Below are 21714 nucleotides of genomic sequence, written 5' to 3' on the forward strand. Positions count from 1 at the left end.
TGTGGTAACCATTGCTGATCCCCATTGACTTCCATAATATGGAGAAAAAAAAAGAAAAAAAAAAATACTATGGAAGTCTATGGGGACCAGAAACTGTTTAGTTAACCACATTCTTCAAAATATTTTGAGTTCAAGATGAACAAAGAAACTCATACAGGTTTAGAGCAACTTGAGGGTGAGTAAATGTTTTTGGGTGAACTATCCCTTTAAAAGGTTTGAATATAAAATGAATTAAAAAAAATGATCTAGTAATCATAGAAACTGAAAAGGTTTTCATTAATCAAAAGGCGTCAAAACCCAAAAACTCCTATTAAGTTTTATTGGACAAAAAAGGCATGAAAATGTTCTACACTGATACTTGATTTAAATACATAGAGTATATAAAAGTGGTTTAGTACCTTGGGAACCTAAGTGCCATTTTCCAAAAACCACTGAGAAATTGAAACACTCTTGGTTCTTCCACTGAGTACTCATTCCACATGAGGAGAGGAGGAGGAGTCAGTAACCTGACACACTCATTCTATACTCACTATAGGGTTGTTACATAAGTGAACCCTCTGAACCGCTGGCATTTCTCGTGGAAGTTCTGGGAATTCTTTTTCTTCTGGAACTATCAATCTACACCTGCGCACAAATATCAGCATGAAGGCGGACTGACTGGGCAGAATGTCAAAGTACTTTAAACCATTTTATCTAGTGGAAAATGAGACCGTTTAGCGAACTGTTTCACAATTAGTTAGCATTAATCAGCACCTGCTGCTCATTCACAGCACCGAACGAGTTAAAGACTTAAGACAGACAATTAGAATTTATTTAGAATGTTTTAAAAGTAACGGTAACTGAAAAAGTTATACTAATATGCTATAAGGGTTCTTGCAGTCACTAACAAAATGGTTTGAATATTTTTGGTTTGTGCTACAGCTACATAGATGAATGATATCTCAAATCATGCAGCTTTTTAAGGAGAGGTGTCATGTTACTTTTACATGCTGTGGACTTGGTGGATAATGCAATAGGTTGAAAACACCTGTTGTTTGGCTTACTCTTGGTAAACTCTTTAACAGGGCTTAAAATGAACACTCGCCAAGCGCCAAATGCAAGTAAAAATTGGTGTTGGCGAATATATGAAACGTTGTCAATCGGCAGTTGGCCGGTAACATTTTTCTGAATACTAAAAATGCCATGTTGTGAGAACATGAACATGAACAAACATGAACAACGCTCTGGACAGTTGATGGGCCAGTGCTGCATCGTCACGAAAGTTTAAGCCTTGCCAATTTAAATATTCAAGTGCAAGAAAACATGAAAGGGAACTCTATTCATTGCTCGCACCCCGTGGAAAGTTTTGTGTGCGCACAGATCTGGAGGGCGCACCCAGAAAGCTGTGTCTCAGGCAGCATGCGAATACAAAATTGAGCTCTTTTTCACATCATCTTGTGCTTGAACGGACAAATTCACACAAAATGATGTCAAAAATGCCAGTCTCAGCGCGTATCCTAGTATCGAAATTTGAATAGAAAATTGTGATTTTTCACTGGTGTCACTGGTGTTATAACTGGTGTTTCATGGCCGGTAAAAAAAATATATGGCCGGTATATTTTCTATATTTTCACCGACCATTGGCAGGTGTGGCAAAAAGTTTGTTTTAGGCCCTGCTCTTTAACCTTACACATTTGACCAATACAATAAAATCTTTTTTGATTCAAATGTGGATGGGGGTGGTAATAAATATTTATGAGAATTTTACATCACATAATGAAATGTAGAAATGTGTAGATGTGTTCTTAAACTGTTACTGAATACTCCAGGTGAACTGTCATTATTTTGCAGATGTCGTAGTGATGACTGAAGTTACTGCAGTCTGGTATGATCTGATCTGCCCTGGCTGGTTTCCATCTGTTAACACTCTGCTTGTAAACAGAACTTGTTAGGGCTCAAAGTCTGATCCGTGGGCTCGCTGCCACCACACTTGCAACACCTGTCAATTAAAACAGCAGAATAAAAACAAAACAAAAAATTATCTATTTGTACAGAGTTGTTTGTTATAATCTTATGGAATGGTGCCATTTTTGTGCCATGTGTTCCCTTCACTGATATATTTAACAGAATACTGAACATATTCACATTATTATCCAAGTCTTACTTGTTTGTTTTTCATCACCCAATTTGCATACCTCCATTCATCACATTATATTTTAATGGATTAAATAGAATAATAAAAAAATAAATAAATAAAAAAAACATAAATGTTGCTTTAGTTAAAAATATCATACTTTTACTATGTAGATTTAGCATAGTATGCCTTAAAGAAATAATATAGGCCTACTTTAAAAGAATATACTTAAGTGTGATCTGAATGTAATGTTTTTGGATACTTAATTGCATGTTATTTGCCATTTTAATTTATATTAAATGCAACTAGTGCTTTGATCCACTTAAGTAGGACTTAAGTACATCTTTGGAATTTGGTTAAAGTGTGCTGTAGATTGTACTGACAAGCATTTATTGTAACTTAAATATACTTGAATATTTAATATAATATTGAATATTGAACATATTGAAACTTGTATGCCACTTGTATTTAAATGTGTTTGTAATTACAACTGCAATTTATTACATTTAAAATATATGAACTTTAAATTTGATTTTGAATAGCACACTATGGTTAATTATAATCAAATTATAATCAAATCCTTATGCTTTAGTATGTTAGTCAACACATCAAAATAAGTGTACTTCTTTAAAGCATGACAAAAAGATTATTAAAACATAATGCTTTAAAATGTACTATGGTAAAACCTTTCATTTGACATTATTACAAAGTGAACTTTTTAAAAGTGTGCTTATGTGTGTTACGAAACTGTCATGAAAGTGCACTCTCTTTAAGTACACTTCAATGGTCTTTTATTTCAGTAATAATATTAAATTATATGTTCTTTAAAAAATTCTTAAAAGTTTGAAGTCACTACACGTATTCAATACAATTAAGCACACTTTTTCTCAAGGGAGCCTTAGATGATAAGCTTTCTAGGACTCATTTCTCCATGTAAAATCAAAAATTTTGCAAAACATTCTTAAAGACTGATAAGACAGTGTGAACGATAAGGGTGAAAGTCAATGTTTATGAGTGTATTCATAGGCACACTGGGTTGATTAAGCACAGACCAGATTACAGTGACCTAATAGCTATTAGAGATACTATACGTGCATGGTGACCCTGTTTATCTTGTGCAAATATGGTGAGATTTCAAAGAGTTGTGGACTGTGTCTGCTTCACCTGGGCCAATAGCATGTTGTTAAAGTTGGATGAGTAATCAGCAGACACTCTGTTCCTGATGTTTCTCTTTCTCCAGGTAAGCCAGGCTCTTTGCAGCACAGAACGCTCATACTGCACCAGAAAGATAAGGATAAAGTTAAAGGTGCCCTAGAGTTAAAAATTGAATTTACCTTGGCATAGTTGAATAACAAGAGTTCAGTACATGGAAATGACATACAGTGAGTCTCAAACACCATTGTTTCCTCCTTCTTATATAAATCTCATTTGTTTAAAAGACCTCCGAAGAACAGGCGAATCTCAACATAACACCGACTGTTACGTAACAGTCGGGATCATTAATATGTACACCCCCAATATTTGCATATGCCAGCCCATGTTCAAGCATTACACAAGGGCAGGACGTCTGGATGTGCACAGCTGAATCATCAGACTAGGTAAGCAAGCAAGGACAATAGCGAAAAATGGCAGATGGAGCAATAATAACTGACATGATCCATGATATCATGATATTTTTAGTGATATTTGTAAATTGTCTTTCTAAATGTTTCGTTAGCATGTTGCTAATGTACTGTTAAATGTGGTTAAAGTCACCATTGTTTATTACTGTATTCATGGAGACAAGACTGTCATTATTTTCATTTTTTAAACACTCGCAGTCTGTATAATTCATAAACACAACAATCTCTCCAACAGTGTGTAATGTTAGCTTTAGCCACGGAGCACCATCAAACTCATTCAGAATCAAATGTAAACATCCAAATAAATAACATACTTACGTGATTAGACATGCTGCATGACGAACACTTTGTAAAGATCCATTTTGAGGGTTACAGTATATTAGCTGTGTGAACTTTGTTTATGCTGTTTAAGGCAAGCGCGAGCTCCGGGGGCGGGGAGCACTAGAATTTATAGGGGCCGCAGCCTGAATCGGTGCATAGTTAATGATGCCCCAAAATAGACAGTTAAAAAAAATGAATAAAAAAAATCTATGGGGTATTTTGAGCTGAAACTTCACAGACATATTCAGGGGACACCTTAGACTTATATTACATCTTTTGAAAACACGTTCTACGGCACCTTTATATAATTATTTGTCATGGTAATATTCTCAAATTATTGTAAAAACAAGGATATTTTGGTTGTTAGTGGCTTGTGTTCTTGCTGGTTGCTTGCAGGGTCTTGTGGGCCCTGGGCAAGAAAATGGGACTCACCGATACTGACAATATTAGAACTACAGTATATAGCCTCTACAAACGTAACAGTTACACTGAAAAAGAAATCACTAAAACTAAGCACAACTGTACATAGTTTGTTGACAAAATAACATTTTCAGAGATGGGTAAGTTACTTCCAAAATGTAATACATTAGGATATATATTACTAGTTACTGCAACTTGAAAGTAATTAGTTACATTACAATATTACTGTCTCTGAAATGTAATGTGTTACACTACTTTTGAGTTACTTTTCAGTTACTTTCACCAAAATAACCACAAAAGTGTGACTACGCATTCTAAAATGCTAAAATGTAGTTTATTGCTGCTCATTATACATCCAGTGGAGGGCGATGAGGTATAGCATAATGTCTGTGTTGGCCCCTAAGCCTACTAGTGTAGACGATGTGTGACGCAGAAGGAATGCTAAAGAATTACTTTAATAAATACAGACAATAACACTACTACCATACTTTAACGCGATACAATGAACAGAAGGAACAGAGGGCTTAAACACACAAGGAAAGACCATTAATGGAACAGGGAACAGGTGTGGACTAATCAGGAACCATGACAACTAATGAATGAATAAGAAGGCAATAAAACTAAACAGAACATGACTGTGACAACTAAGACATTATTGGAAGATATAGAGTGATATTTATATGGATTTTATGTAAGCAGTCTAAAAAGCAGTCTTTTTGGCATCGTTATGTTGACAGTTTTAGAATTTGTTGCACAGAATATTCTTGAGAAAACATGACAAGACTTTGGCAACAGAAGTGCCGTTTCTGCCATCCAGTTGTGCTTGACACAAAAAACAATCTCAAATAGCTGCAAAGCGATCCTTTTTGTGACCTATTTTGTAAATTTTCAATAACTTGAGCATTTTTGCATTTTTAATAATACAATTAATAATACAATTTAATGTACCAGAGATGCTATGCAACATGAATAAACTACTTTTTTTTGTTTCACTGTTTTCTGCATCTATTTATACTGTTGCTGTATTGATTGTCACTTGGATTTAAGTTATTTGTCAGTTATTTGTCATTTGGTGATTAAAAGTTGGGGCCATCTGTGTTGCCTGTAGAACGGGATGGCCCTAGTTACTTGGCAGTTCATAGACTGATTTTGTCAATCATAATAATAAATGTTCATTCATGTTGATTACTTACTTGTTGTGTGTACAGCAATGATGCTTCAGTTTGGTTTTTCCAACAGGTCCAATACAGATGGGTCAGTCCATGCACTCTTCCCTTCACAGCTCTGAAATGGCTCATAAAAATATCACTAATTATTAGCCAATATTAGCCAAATCTTTATAACCAATGTTCAAAAACAGTCACAGCTCATTTCTAAAATCTACAAACATAAAAATTTTTTCATATGGTGTTGTACATTTTTTACAATCTAGCTCTAAATGTATCAGTACTGTGGCAATTCTTGAGTTTTAAGAATTTTGTGTAGTCTATGTGAACTTGTTATTGTTGTGTCTGTTAGTATGAGTCTGTTTTATTTATCTTTTACTTAAAACCAGTATAGTTACCTGTGTGAAAACTGTGTCTGTCTGTGTTGGGAAGCTTTCTGGTATTGTTGGTACACTCTGACCCAATGATGGAAAGTTCTAGATACTCCTCTGCCCTCCAGCCAGAGACTCACAGCCTCCCCCATCTGCCTCTGGGCTTTATGTTCTGGTGAAGAAAAAAAGCATTTGGACACTTAAGCCACACTTACAATGTGTAAATGTTACTGCATTAAATATAAAATATCAAACAAGAGCTGCAGGAACTTTTACTTTCTGTACCATTTTTACAATGACTTTGCTGTTTTGGTGATTTTTAGTGGCTATATGAAGTCAGTTTCAGTTTCCCTGAAGTTCACACAGATGTCATATCAGAGAAACCACTGGTGAAGTTCATCACATTAACATCTTCCACTAACATTTGTCAACCACAAAGTGTCACAATACTTTTGTTCAGTGCGTCTTATTTAAATATTATCTTATCCTCATTGTTTTATTATTTCAAATTTATCAATTTTTTTATTTAAAACTAATGTCACATTGACATTGTGTTATCTAATGCAATGACATTTGGACCTATTTAAGTGTAGCTTAAAGAGTTGGTTCAGCCAAAAATGAAAATTCTATCATTAATTATTCACCCTCATGTCGTTCCAAACCCGTAAGACCTTTGTTCATTTTCAGAATGCAAATTAAGATATTTTGAAGAAATCCAAGAGCTCTCTGACAATTTAACCACCACTGTCAAGGTCCATAAAGGTACTAAAGACATTGTTAAAATAGTCAGCGTGACAACTTCAAGGTTCAAACTTAATTTTATGAAGCAACGAGAATACTTGTGCACAAAAAACTAAAAAAAAAAAAAAAAAAAACGAATTTATTCAACAATCTCTTCTCTTCCCTGTCAGCCTCCTTACGCAGCTGACGCAGTAAGCACAGTGCAGGCTTCCGTGTACTACGTCAGAACGTAGACTCATTATTGGCCGGCTCCTGCGTCAGTATCACACGCATGTGTAGTGCTGCTCATGTGTACGGCTTTGGCCAATACTGAGCCGGTCTGTAATTAACTAATTCTCTAGGATCAAGGGGCATCATTAAATATGTGCCAATTCAGGCTGCGCGGCCCCTATAAACTCTAGTGCTCCCTGCCCTCGGAGCTCGCGCTTGCCTTAAACAGCATAAACAAACTTCACACAGCTAATATAACCCTCAAAATGGATCTTTACAAAGTGTTCGCTATGCAGCATGTCTAGTCGCGTAAGTATGGCATTTATTTGGATGTTTACATTTGATTCTGAATGAGTTTGATGGTGCTCCGTGGCTTAAGCTAACATTACACACTGTTGGAGAGATTTATAAAGAATAAAGTTGTGTTTATGAATTATACAGACTGCAAGTGTTTAAAAAATGAAAATAATGACAGTCTTGTCTCCGTGAATACAATAAGAAAAGATGGTAACTTTAACCACATTTAACAGTACATTAGCAACATGCTAACGAAACATTTAGAAAGACAATTTACAAATATCACTAAAAATATCATGATATCATGGATCATGTCAGTTATTATTGCTCCATCTGCCATTTTTCACTATTGTCCTTGCTTGCTTACCTAGTCTGATGATTCAGCTGTGCACAGATCCAGACGTTAATACTGGCTGCCCTTGTCTAATGCCTTGAACATGGGCTGGCATATGCAATTATTGGGGTGTACATATTAATGATCCCGACTGTTACGTAACAGTCGGTGTTATGTTGAGATTCGCCTGTTCTTCGGAGGTCTTTTAAACAAATGAGATTTATATAAGAAGGAGGAAACAATGGAGTTTGAGACTCACTGTATGTCATTTCCATGTACTGAACTCTTGTTATTCAACTATGCCAAGGTAAATTCAATTTTTAATTCTAGGGCACATTTAATAACAACAATGATGAAATTAATAATATAAGGAAGAGGATCTATGAATTCTGAAAGCATCTCTTTCAGTAGCATAGTCAGTATGGGGTCTAACTTTCATGTTGTTGATTTTGACAACTTCCTCCAGGGGTCTATAGCACGACATCTGATGCGATACTGTAGTAGACGGTTGCATGGTTATAATTTTCTCTCTAATAGTCAAACTTGGGTCTTCAGCTGACAAAGTTTAAATCCTGTCTGGCTAGCACGCTTCCATAATGTTTACACATTAGGTCAGTAGGCGAAGAGAGTAGGCGGTCTTTTGTGGTTGTTCAACATTCTTTTGAATAGACTCCAAAATTACGTTGGCATTAGAGGAATTGCATTGACATAGTTCAAATCATACTTATCAGTAAATTAAAAGGTGTCATATCGATTACAAATTCAGTATGGTGTACCGCAGCTCTCAGTACTAGGACCGTTGCTTTTCACTCTGTACATGCTACCCTTGGGAGATATCATTAGGAAGCATGGTGTTAATTTTCACTGTTATGCTGATGATACTCAGCTCCATATTTCTTCGCGTCCTGATGAAACATACCAATTCACAAAATTAACGGAATGCATAGTTGATATAGAAAATTGGATGACTAGTAATTTCCTACTACTTAATTCTGGGAAAAAAAAAAAAAAAAAAAAGATTTTAATTTTTGGACCAAATACCTCTGCACATAATAACCTACAATACTGTCTAGCACTTGATGGCTGCTCTGTCAAGTCTTCGTCGTCAGTTAGGAACCTGGGTGTGCTTTTTGAAACCAATCTTTAATTTAAAAGCCACATTTTTCCATCTTAAAAATATATCTAAATTACGACATATGCTCTCAACGACAAATGCAGAAAAGTTATGTGTTCATGACCTCAAGAGTAGATTATTTTAACGCTCTACTGGGTGGTTGCCCTGCTCGCTTGATAAATAAACTAAAGCTGTTCCAAAATGCAGCAGCTAGAGTTCTTACTAGAACCAGGAAGTATGACCATATTAGCCTAGTTCTGTCAACACTGCATTGGTTCCCTATTAAACATGGCATACATTTGAAAAATATTGCTAATTATTTACAAAGCACTGGTTTAGCTCCTCAGTAGTTGAACGAGCTCTTAACACATTATAGTCCTTCACGTCTATTGCAATCTCAAAATTCTGGGCAGTTGATAATACCTAGAATATCAAAATCAACTACAGGTGGTAGATCCTTTTTCTATTTATCACCCAAATTCTGGAATTGTCTTCCTAGCCTTGTTCGCGAAGTAGACACACCCTGTCAGTTTAAATCTAGACTAAAAACACATCTCTTTAACCTTGTATAAACATTACACATTATCATGTTCTATTATTCAGATCTGAATGCCAGCAGAGACTGCGTCTACTAGACAATCCCCTGTAAAGACCTCGTCAACATGACAGCCATCTGCACAGATCCTAGCAAAGACCACTAGAACCAGACAGGTCGCCCACACAGACCCTATGGCCAGCTTCAGCTTCATACCGGCGTGATGAATCTGATCTTCAAGCAAAAGAAACTGGATGAATGTTTGAATGCTACCTGTCCTAATCTGAATTCTGACTTGTGATACAGCCTGAATCAAAATCACACCATGTTCATTCGTTGGCCAGAGGAGAAGTGGCCCCCAGACTGAGCCTGGTTTCTCTCAAGGTTTTTTCTCCATTCTGTCACCTGATGGAGTTTGGGTTCCTTGCCACTGTCACCTCTGGCTTGCTTAGTTGAGGACACTTAATATTCAACAACACTACTGATCTGACTGTACTGATGCTGTGGTATGAGAACTAAGCATTTTTTGCAGAACTGCTTTTTAGATTAAATTAACTAATTTAATAATTGATTATCTTTACAACGGAACTGAATCAACACTGAACTGACTTCAGCTTAACAGCAGCTGAAATGCATAATTTTCCTGTTATCACTGTAAAGCTGCTTTGAAACAATCTGTATTGTATAAAGAACTATATAAATTAAGGTGACTTGATTGACTATATTGTAGTTCACATTATATTTGCATGAGGTATAGCAATTGAATAAGCAAACAGCTTCATATATAATTCCTAGTATCCACAAGGCAGCAGTGTAGAAATGCCAGTTTACCTTTGGCCCACAGTGACCACGTCATTAGAGCTAACTGGGCTTCACTTCTTTCCTTCTTAACACAAAACATGTCTGCTACTTTCAGCAAATCCCTGCTATGTGTCCAACGCTTGAACATCTGTAAAGAGAAGTAAATACACATTGGTAAATTAGATTAAATTAAAGCACTCAATATTCATTAATATTATTAACTTGATTGATTACAAGGACAATTTTGGATGAGAACTGAACTGAGCTGGATGATGACATCACTGTTTTCTCCATTGCTGCTTTATAGCCCTATTGAACTTATTCAGCTGATGAACTTTACACAGTTATTGAACCAAACTGAATCAACACTGAACTTTTTAAGAGCTGCTTCACAGCAGAATTGAATTCTGATGGCATCACTGAATCATTTTCCTGTTAACACTGCTGCTTTGAAAATCTGTATTGTAAAAAGTGTTGTAAAAAAGGTGACGACTCGATTCTTTTTTTAAATTTATTTAAAGGTGCCCTAGAATGCTTTTTCACAAGATGTAATATAAGTCTAAGGTGTAGACTGAATGTGTCTGTGAAGTTTCAGCTCAAAATACCCCATAGATTTTTCTTATTAATTTTTGTAACTGCCTATTTTGGGGCATCATTAAATATGCGCCGATTCAGGCTGCTTCCCTTTTAAATGCTTGCGCTCCCCGCCCCCGAGCTTGCGACTCTAATACATTGCATAAACAAAGTTCACACAGCTAATATAAACCTCAAAATTGATCTTCACAAAATGTTTGTCATGCATGCTGCATGCATGCATCAGATCATGTAAGTATAGTATTTATTTGGATGCTTACATTTGATTCTGAATGAGTTTGAGGCTATGATCCGTGGCTAATGGGCTTAAGCTAACATTACGCACTGTTGGAGAGATTTATAAAGAATGAAGTTGTGTTTATGAATTATACAGATTGCAAGTGTTTAAAAATGAAAATAGCGACGGCTCTTGTCTCCGTGAATACAGTAAGAAACGATGGTAACTTTAACCACATTTAACAGTACATTAGCAACATGCTAACGAAACATTTAGAAAGACAATTTATAAATATCACTAAAAATATCATGATATCATGGATCATGTCAGTTATTATTGCTCCATCTGCCATTTTTGCTATTGTCCTTGCTTGCTTACCTAGTCTGATGATTCAGCTGTGCACAGATCCAGACATTAATACTGGCTTGTTTAATGCCTTGAACATAGGCTGGCATATGCAAATATTGGGGGCGTACATATTAATGATCCCGACTGTTACGTAACAGTCGGTGTTATGTTGAGATTCTCCTGTTCTTCGGAGGTCTTTTAAACAAATCAAATTTACATAAGAAGGAGGAAACAATGGCGTTTGAGGCTCGCTGTATGTCATTTCCATGTACTGAACTCTTGTTATTCAACTATGCCAAGGTAAATTCAATTTTCAATTTTATGGCACCTTTAAATAAAAAAAAATAACTGTAACTTAATTTTTTTGTAATATAATTTATAAAAAACAATTTTTAATTAGATACCCTCATTTTTTTGTGTATTTGAATAAACATTTGTATTGACCAGTGGCATTTTAGTATCATTGATATACTATTGTTGTTACATTGGGGTTAAAGCAAAGGTGAAAAGGGCAGCAGGATCTAGTCGCAGCAGTATATATGACAGGTGATCTTGGAAACCGTGACCAGAACAATCACATGATAATGACAATAACGGACAAACTCAAGAATAAACTGAGGTCTAGATATATACACAAACTATTAAGGGGTAAAACAGGACAGGTGTGACAATGAACTAATGAGTAACCATTGAAAGTAACAAGTAACAAGAAGCAGGAACAAGGAACAAACGAAACAGGAATTCAATGTCAAATTCAAACACTAATCAAACGAGACCCTAACAATTAACCTTAATATTTTGAATTAGATTTTAATTTTATATTTTATGTTTGTTTTAATCATTTTGTTGTGTTTTGTCAACACAAACGTTTTTTTAAGTTTTAGTTTTTAGCTTTAGCTATTTTAGTAGGCCTATTTCATGTTATAGTAAATAAAAATGAGAAATGTTTCCTTTGCAAATAGCTGAAATAAAATATTATTAATAATTAAATTTAAAAAAATTATTTTATTTCAGTTAATATTAGCTTATTTCAAATAATGAAGATAGTACACGGAAATAATGAATAGTTTTAGTTAACAGTGAAGCCTGGTGTTGACTGGACATTTTTTTAAAAATAGATCAATGCACTGCAATCTACATCTAGACCTCATTTTTAAATTACATGAGATCAATCAGCCAAACAACTGATAAAATATAGCTAATTAATTAAAGAACTGAATCAAACCTTGTGAAGTAATCTGCTGTTAAATGTTTTAATCGCTCTACATTCCATGGCAGCAGTTCTCCAGCGATGAAAAGCTCGACCTCTAACTCTGCTCTGATAGATGATGAGCTGGCTCTCCATTGCACACTTCCTCTGTTGACCCTGGATGAGAGCTTTTCTCCACTCTATGAATACAGCAGCCAGCAGTCTCATCTCACTGCTGTACTGGAACCAGGCCTCTCTGTACCTCAGTCTCTGGGCTAATACTGTTTGTCTGTGCCATGCCAGCAGAACCCTACATAGAAAACAAGTCCTGATAAAGCCAAAAGCTTTAACGACAGCACAGAAATGCTAATCAGTATTTTTATTATTATTTTGAGGGGCTTTGCCAGTTTGTTGAGGCTAAGGTTGGTATCGCATGCATTATTAGCTAGCAGGAAAAAATCAGAGGTTTTGGAAAACAGTTTTACAAAAAGAATGATGTAACTGGGGTCTGTCAAACTTCAAAAAGTACATCACAAAAGACCATAAAATTTGGTTAAAAATTATTGTTCAATTTTGGACTGTTCCTAAAACAAATCTATCATTTGGTTTCCAAAGTTTTATAATATACAGTACACAAGTCACATTGACTGCTTTTTCGACACTTCATGCACTGGCTATTTTGAGATTTGGGGCTATTTTACTCTCATAACATACCTTCTTTCAGTGCCAGAAATCTCCACTTAAGTAGCGCTTATATACACCAAACTTTACAGTTTTATCCCTATCTATATTCTGAAGGTTTTTACAAAGGGGTTTGTTCATATATCATTCACCTGACTTATATAATATACCTAAAAATGTGGTGATTTTTTTTTTTCTGGCTGTTGACAATATTTTCTGATTCTCAAAGTGATTTCCAAAATCTCCTTTGTAAAAACTTTTACTTTAATTTGTCAACAAAATGAAACAAGAATTTTAAACCTGGCTTCATCCAATGTTCTGTATGCAAATGAGTGCATATTTATTTAGATAATGCCTCACTTGCATATTTAAACATAACATTTCAGAAAACCAATAAATTTTGCAATTCTATAAGAATTATAATTATTATAATCAACTGGCGGAAGTATGGTAATATCTAGATGAAGTTTTTTACTCTATTCACCTGTGGTGTCTTGCTTTAATACCCAGTCTCACCTCCTCTGCTGTCTCTGTGTACAGTGATCTCTGCTCCTGACCCTCTGTCTGAAAGCTGCTTTCCAGCACAGGAGCATGTTTTGCATCCTCCACATGTTGTTTCTCTGCTTTCTGGCCCGTGAGATGTGCTGTCTCCACTGATGCATTGCCAGTCGGGCCCTCTTCCTATCAACAAGTCTCTCCCTCCACACATACAGATAAAGACGGAGACGCCGAGTGTCTTCCCAGCGGTGGATGAGACTTGTGATGTGAAGTATGTGAGAATGTACATGGCTGAGTTCGAACTGCCAGAGACAGAAAGCACTACGCTGTAGTCTCTGCGTCCGGACCTCCTCCAGCTCTCTGCTTATACACAGCAGCTCTGACTGATGCCAGAACTCATGAAGCCACTGAGAGAAATATCTGTAGGTAGAATAGAACTGAATTTTATTGACCTCACCACAAAATGTTTTTTTATTTAAGTTAAAACAAGGTTTTTAGCAGCATTTAACTTTGTTTGCACTTATATTGGCATAATCAAGCTTGATGGTTCAAAAAAATTTCCCCAAAAATCCCCATCAAAATGACTTCTTTACTTATGTGCTTATTTACTTACTGACATTCAGCCCAAAAACATTTCGCAGTTATTATTGTTATTATAAATATAAACATACTGTCATGGTTTTTGGTTGTTTATGTTCACAGACTATTAGCTTGAAGATTATTTTGTTAAATTTTTCCTGGTTTACCTTTTCCTGTTTAGTTCCTGTTTCCTTGGTTGTCATGGTTTCTCATTTGTTCAATTAGTTACTGATTATGTTTATCACCTGTTTCTTGTTCAGTTCTCTTTGTCTTGTATATTTAGGTACATTTACCAGAAAACAGTTTACTCAAAAACAGAAAAGTTTTTCCTTTGCATTTTTCACGTTCAGACGACAACGTTGTCAAAATGATCCCCGTTCACACTGATCCGCGAAATCTATTAAAAATGCTGAAGATGCCTATAGACTGAAGATGTAATATGCTTGCTTATGACTTCACTGTTTTCACAAATTTGCGTTTTTGTAGTTACACTGAGACAAAAGTTTGTGTTTTCAGGTCCCCAAAACGCCATTGTTGTGTAAATGAATGGCCAAAACGCGTACAAAGTTTTCCGTTTTCAGTTGAAAACAGTGTCGTGTAAACGACCCCTTTGATTCTCTTTTTATTCAGTGTTGTCTTTGTTTTACAATGCTATCACATTCCTTGCGTTTGAATTATCTTCTTTGTTTTTGTGTAAAAGTAATATTGCTGCAAATAGATCCCCTGTTCTTCATCTTCAGTGTCACATGATCCTTCAGAAATCATTCTAATATGCTGATTTGCTGCTCAAGAACCATTTCTTATTGTTTTCAATGTTGAAAAGTTTCTTTATTTCACGATTCTTTGATGAATAGAGAGTTCAAAAGAACATAAAAATATTAATTCTCTCACATATAAGAATCAGCCAATGAAAAACACTTATTTGATGACCTCTCAGGCATCCCCCTTAGCACAAGCTGCTTTGGATAAGTGTCCACTAAATGACAACTTATAATACGCTGTGCTTTTTTTCATTTCCACACACACACACACACACACACACCTGTATTTTAAGGCTCTTTGGTGATGATGCTGAGATCTTCTGAAATATTCCACTGCCTGGCTCCAGATTCGAAATGTTCTTCTCTTCATGACAATCTTCCTCCTCTCATCATACTCACATAGAAGAGCCTGTCGATGAGCCTTATCTAAATCACAAGTCAAGAATACGCATTGGCTTATACTGTATTATTACTAGTTATTTGTTACGTTATAATGCATACACTCAATATACAGCAATATTGCATTGCAATGTGTATTATAAGGCAATGTATACTTTTTTGCATTATATATGTATATTAATCATATACATGCCTTTTAAGGGAAATGTTTAAACCTATTTTAAACTACAGTACAACAGAAAAGCAAGAAAAAAAAATCAATGATATAAATTTGGCTTAATTCAGTAATGATTTTGACTCACATTGTGCATGTTTTCTCCACTGCTGTAAGATGGCTTTGACTCTCAGGTGGAGTCTGTGTTGTACTTTGCTGTTGGCGAGCTGCTGCTGAGCACAGATCATTCTCCACTGACAGAAACAGACTCGCAGTCTGTAGTGTGAAAAGGACAGAGCTGATGCCTGCCTCTGCTTACAGGCCTGCACACAACTCAGCCATGCCAAAAACACTCTTAAACATGCAGACACAGACACACACCAACACACACTATCATTAACATGCACTTAACACTTAAATCAATTTACATGTTGCAGACAGATAAAACAAAGCAAAATATATCATCTAAGGTTAAAACAAGTGGTTACCCGTTTCAGTGACCAATGCTGATATAAACACACTCTATATAAACACACTCTATATATAATTTAAAGACAGCAAATGAGAAATGCAATGAACGCTTGTTTAGTATCATTAACATATTAATATAGTTTTTGCTTTCCTTTTTAAATTTTGTTTTAATTTTAATTTCAGTTAAAGTTTTAGTAATTTTGTTGTTTTAGTCCTTTTTTATTTATTTATTTATTATTATTATTATTATTATTATTATTATTAATAAATATCTCTATATAATTTTTACTAAGATTTAATTTACTTAGTTTTAGTTATTTTAGTACTTCAACTAAATGAAAATGGAAAATGTTGCCTTGAGCTGAAATAAAATAAGTTTCACGAGTTCACACTGTCACAAACGGAGAACAGGATAATAGAATAGAGGCTTAATTGAACATAAGAGTGCAAACAGACAGGTGAGAAGTACTGTATGTGGATGCAGACAAACATTAGCACTTAGCTCAAAGGTAAAAGTCCTTATCTTTGTCGTTTGCCGGACAGGGCAGACTGAGGATTCCTAGGCACTGGGAAGGAGGATGAGGAAGGCTGAAGAGGATGACCACAGCTGAATGGTGGGGTAATATAGGTATCAGGTAAGTCCATACACAATGTAGTGAATGATGAGACCAGATAGTGAGATTCATGAACTGGTGAGTATATATGGGAGACATTAATGAGTGTGGCCTGGTGACGGTGGTTAGAATTCGGGTAAAAGTGAATGAGTGGGTATAGTTGCAGGGTCTGGTGCTGATGGAGTCATTGAATCCGTGACACACATGTACACTTAATCAGTAAAGTATGCATATTCGGCATGCTGTCCGAGGGGAGGGATCTGAGCTCGGAATTTGGCCTGAACCCAGAGTACTCCCCCATCCTTGACTGGGATAGGAACCAGCCAAGAGTGAGGCAATGGGGTGGTGAAGGGATGCTGCAAAACTGTCATGGGACAGAGGTGAGGGATGGCTATATACAGCATACAGGCCTCTCTTGTGCTGATTGGTTGGATTACCTGAATGTGTAATAAACTTCATTTCACGAATTCACACGTAAATGTAATGGCATGCTGTCCAAGGGGAGAGCACACTTGTACATTCATTAAAGTTATTACAGACCTGTCTGCTGGATGAAATTTGAACAGCTATGCTATGATTCTGTCAAGAATTCATGGAATGTGCCCTGATGGTTGCGGGCTGCGGAACATAACTGGTGTATTTGATTTGGTTTTGTTTTGTTTTGATTTAGGGGACTGATTTGTGAGCAGAACATGGTGGAATTATTTGCAAACTACTCACAAGATATTGCAGCAACCTAGGAAGACCCTGTTATGAAGATGTGAAGATCAGTGCCTAGAGCACCCCAAAACAGACACTGGTTCCAGTGGATAACACGGACGGCGCATTTAGCTGAAAACAGCTTATGATACATATAAAAATGACTACTGCCATAAGCCAGCGAGAGCTCCATGATTATAGAGAAAATAATTCAGTTTGTGCTATCTATGAGGAAATGCAGAGCAAATTATCTCTCTGCAAAGACTGAAAGATCACTCATTAGTCAGAGAGAATTTGAAACAAGACTTTGAAACACAAAATACCAAACCCGCTAAATTTAAATAGTCAGTAACAGCCACTGCAGTATCATTTGTTCGTGAAACAACTTGCTTTAAATGACTGTCATATGCAACTTGAAAAAAATTCTGCACTGTGGTCAGTAAACGAGGTGCAGACTCGTTGGTAGACGAGGAGCGGATCCACGGCAGTAGAGGTGGCTCAACTGTACGATCAGACTAATCCCACCCGCTTTGAAGCGGTACTAAACTGCAGTGGAAAAGCAAACCGAAAGTAAAGCGAGCCGAGCCGAGCCGTGCCATACCGAGCTGAGCCGAGCAGTACCACGCAGTGGAAAAGCACCAATGTCCACACCTGAGAGAATTTGAAAATTTGAACATTCACAAAACGGGCAGTGGAAGAGAGAAAAGGGCGATCGAGCTTGGAGAAGATTATTAGGAGGGAAGGGGGCCGAGGCTGGGTGTGTGGAGGTAATCTTACACTAAAGTCGGCCACTCAGGGAGAAACAGAGAGAACTGCAGAGGCAAGAACAGGAAGGAGAAAAAGTGGCATCTGGGTCTGAGCCGCTAACGGAGGCAGAAAAGGAGAATGGGGTAGAGATGGTGGGAAGGTCTCTGTGTCTTGGCATGTGTGGAGCAGATCATGTGATCCAACACCCCCGAGATGAGGACGGGGGCTCGATAGGGTTGTTGGGTGGAGAGGGATCGCTCCTTGGGTCAGCAGATTGCGGCATGACAATACTTGAGTGGGCCAAATGCTACAAAACTGTCACCGGACAAATGTGAGAGACAGCTATATATACAGGCCTCTCTTTCGCTGATTGGTTGGATTACCTGAACATGCTTCAGAATTTTGTTAAGTAAACAATTTAAGTTAGGGATAAGTTCAGTTACTGTTTATTTATTTCAGGCAATGGGAATGTTTTTTTTATTGCTTTAGTTTTAGTTAATAATAACCCTGCTTGTTTTATACAACATTTACTGAAATTTCCCTATTAAATAATTTTTGTATTTTTATACTTTTTTATACAGACATGGTTGTTGATAATGTAAAAAATAAAATATTGGGTGATTAATCAGTCTGACTGATACAGTATATCGATGTATCATCAATATGTACAATATCTAGCAGCACCAACCAGAATTGCAAACATAATGACTTGTTTTGAATGACTTGCAGCTCTGTTTGATGCAGCTACGGTGCATAAATTAAACACGACATCTGATATCCAGTGTAAAACAGCTAAAAATACAGCCCAGTGCTATTTTCACAGACATGACATGTACCTGTTCTGTAGTGTGCGAATATAAACGGCTCTGGCAGTCTGCTGCTGGCTTACACATGTTACCCACGTGGAGAAGCTCAAGTTCAGTCTGTGTATCTCTGCTTTTCTCGCCATCCATTCAACAGCACACTTCTGCTGCTCACAGTAGGGCCCCACGGCCTATAAAACACATACAAAAACCAGGGGTCACAGATATAAGCTACATTTGTCCACAGTCAAAGCCTTAAATATATAAATATGATTTATCAACATCTTCTTAAAGTCAACATTAAACAACATTAAAGGTCCCGTTTTTCGTGTTTTTTTGAAGCTTTGAAAATAACAGCGTTTCGACGACATGGCGACAAACACACTCTACAAACGCAACTCTTGTGTATTCCTGTGGGCGGAGGTTAGTCAAAAAACTGTTTTAGTGACGTCATTAAAGAAGGAAGTAGAGGGATGTAGTCCAAACTGGCCGTTCGATGTAGGCGACTTCTGTTAAATAAAATATCTCGCTTGGCATTGAACTTTGAGCTTTAACATTTTACAGATTTTATTTATACTCTAACAACAACATTACACACTAACTAAAGTTTGAAACATGGGATCACATGGGACCTTTAACTCCTTTTGCTTATTTTTTATTTACGCTGAAGAAACAAAAATGATCATATATTTTTTTGCCAAATTTTGTTTGTAATTTGAGAAATATTTGTTTAGATGTAATCTTAACAAAAAAAAAAAAAAAAAGATTTAGGTAATAATGTAATGTGCTTGTTTGGCTGTACCTATAGAGAAAATAACCTGGACCTATTTACCATGATGGCCATCAAGTGAACTGACTTGCCTCAAAGGGACTTAATTACTGATGAATAAGAACATGTACTAATGCTGCCTTCATGTGCTATCTGAATTATCGTAAATACGAGTTTCCTAGTTAAAAATTGGACATAAATACCCTCTCAAGTCATATTTACCACTGGGAAGCTCGGGGATAATTTTGATACCCAAGTTCCCGAGTTGGGCATGCCATACACTTGGCGAAGGGGAGAACAAATCCTGAAATCCAGTGAAAATAGGCTGTATTTGACCGAAATTCTAAAATTGTCAGCAAGCTGACTATCTTGATAGCGCGGTGGATGTATATATAGTTGTCAGTTAATGGGATGCCAAATATAATTTTGGCTTTAATAAGATTTCCCCAATAAATAGGCAAGAAAAAACCTGCTGTCCTCCATGATTCCTGTTCTTTCCAACAACAAAGCAAGAAAAAACCTGCTGTCCTCCATGATTCCTGTTCTTTCCAACAACAAAGCTCTTGAATACGACAAACTCATAATCACAACTTCAGAAGCGAGAAGTAGGAATTTTCCAATAGCATGTGAAGGCAGCATAAGGAAGTCAAAAGGGTCCATTATGAGATCATGTGGACTCTCAAACTCTCAAACAGTGGTTCTCAACCAGGGGGTCAGGTTGGAGGGGAGTGGTTTCAGCATTTTCAACTCAAGCCGTCAAACTGACATCATCTGAGAAGGAACGCCATTCCAGACCGGAAGTAACTTTTCAGATTACCAGATTACCACGACAAACAATTTTTTTCTGTGTATTAACCTGTACGGAATAATTGTTCACCACAAGACTAGTAATATGCACTAACAATCGTAAATAGTGTTAATTTTGATTTCATGACGACTTTAAATCTACAATATGTAAGATTTTTGCAGTAAAATATCCAAAAACCACTTGGCCAGTGTTATATATTTTGTTCAGCTGTGTACTTTGTAAAATGTTCCCAACTATTTGTAAATCGTGAGAAAATTGCAATTTTAACCAAGGATACGGGACGTGTATGGAGTCGCCTGTCAATGGCGTCATATCCGCGTTACCCTCGGTTTCCGTTTTTATTTTGTAGAAACCATGGAAACACTAAAGATGCTTTAATATATTACATGTTTTATTAGACAAGTTAACAACTGTTTGGTTACATTTATAGAAAGAAAACGATTTATTGCTATATAGCTCAACACGTTTAGTCTTATTGTTTAAATCTAGTTTTCTTGATTTTCCGAGAGTACCATGCTTTTACCATGCCTTCGAGAAAAACACTATTTTGTCAAGTAGCTAAGTAATACAGCATTTTTTTTCTCCATCATACAGTACGTTTTGTGAAGACAACATTTCCCAAGATTCCACGCTCAAACTCGGCATCGTCAAGCTACGCCTTTGTTTAGGCGACCTCTAACGGTGAAAAATTTACATATTGTAGCTTTAAATGATCTCAATCTTTACAATTCAGTAAATCACAAACAACTAGAAGAGTTATGTAAGTTCATTGGTTTAAAAAGAGTGGGAACGCTGAAGAACATTCAGCATTCAACTTCTGTAATCCTGAAATGTAATTATTTTAGTTTCCTTTTTCTTACTTTTTTCTTTTTACAGAAACTACAAGTGCCCATATGTGGGTAAAAAAGTTGAGAACCACAGCTTTAAATACAAAAGGAAATAAAATAACAAGACTCCCCAGTACTGATGGGAGTTTTTCTGACCATATTGACATTTAGAGTAACTAGGGCAAATTCATAACATCTGCTTTTTATATTATTTTACCAGTCTGGTCCATGTACAGAAGCAGTGTCTGAGTAGACTGGTGTCATGGGTAAGTGCTGCATGCTGTTCCAACATATGCTTCCTGCATCTCTGCCAAACCATTAGTTCCCACTGAAGGACAGAGTGAATGAGCACCCTCCTCTCCTGTAAATTAAAAAAATAAATTAATTAATTAAACAACTTTGTCCCAAAGTCCCTCAAACTACCTAACATAGTTTATTAGCAGTTCACCCAAAGTTAAAATTTTGTTAATTTTTGCTAATTTTGTTCCAGACCCAAATTATTTTGCAAAAA

The 21714-nt window shown here is 36.3% G+C and overlaps 1 protein-coding gene across 2 annotated transcripts in view; it reads right to left on the bottom strand.

Annotated features, from left to right (window-relative positions):
• Positions 1-305: 305 nt before the first annotated feature.
• The window catches only part of LOC125280296, a 45133-nt gene continuing 23724 nt past the window's right edge, over positions 306-21714 (bottom strand). The window contains exons 16-26 of one of the 2 annotated variants that reach the window (XM_048210738.1): positions 21421-21564; positions 18833-18990; positions 15614-15819; positions 15194-15338; positions 13591-13992; positions 12430-12703; positions 10076-10193; positions 6041-6185; positions 5670-5769; positions 3278-3388; positions 306-1978 (exon numbers count right to left, since the gene is read on the bottom strand). In XM_048210738.1, coding sequence (XP_048066695.1) covers positions 1928-1978; positions 3278-3388; positions 5670-5769; positions 6041-6185; positions 10076-10193; positions 12430-12703; positions 13591-13992; positions 15194-15338; positions 15614-15819; positions 18833-18990; positions 21421-21564 — 1854 coding nt within the window. In that variant the 3' untranslated portion in view covers positions 306-1927. The remainder of the gene's footprint in view (positions 1979-3277; positions 3389-5669; positions 5770-6040; positions 6186-10075; positions 10194-12429; positions 12704-13590; positions 13993-15193; positions 15339-15613; positions 15820-18832; positions 18991-21420; positions 21565-21714) is intronic. The other variant, XM_048210739.1, reaches the window with a different exon arrangement.

This window comes from Megalobrama amblycephala, linkage group LG12, assembly GCF_018812025.1.
Source record: "Megalobrama amblycephala isolate DHTTF-2021 linkage group LG12, ASM1881202v1, whole genome shotgun sequence".
NCBI lineage: Eukaryota > Metazoa > Chordata > Actinopteri > Cypriniformes > Xenocyprididae > Megalobrama > Megalobrama amblycephala.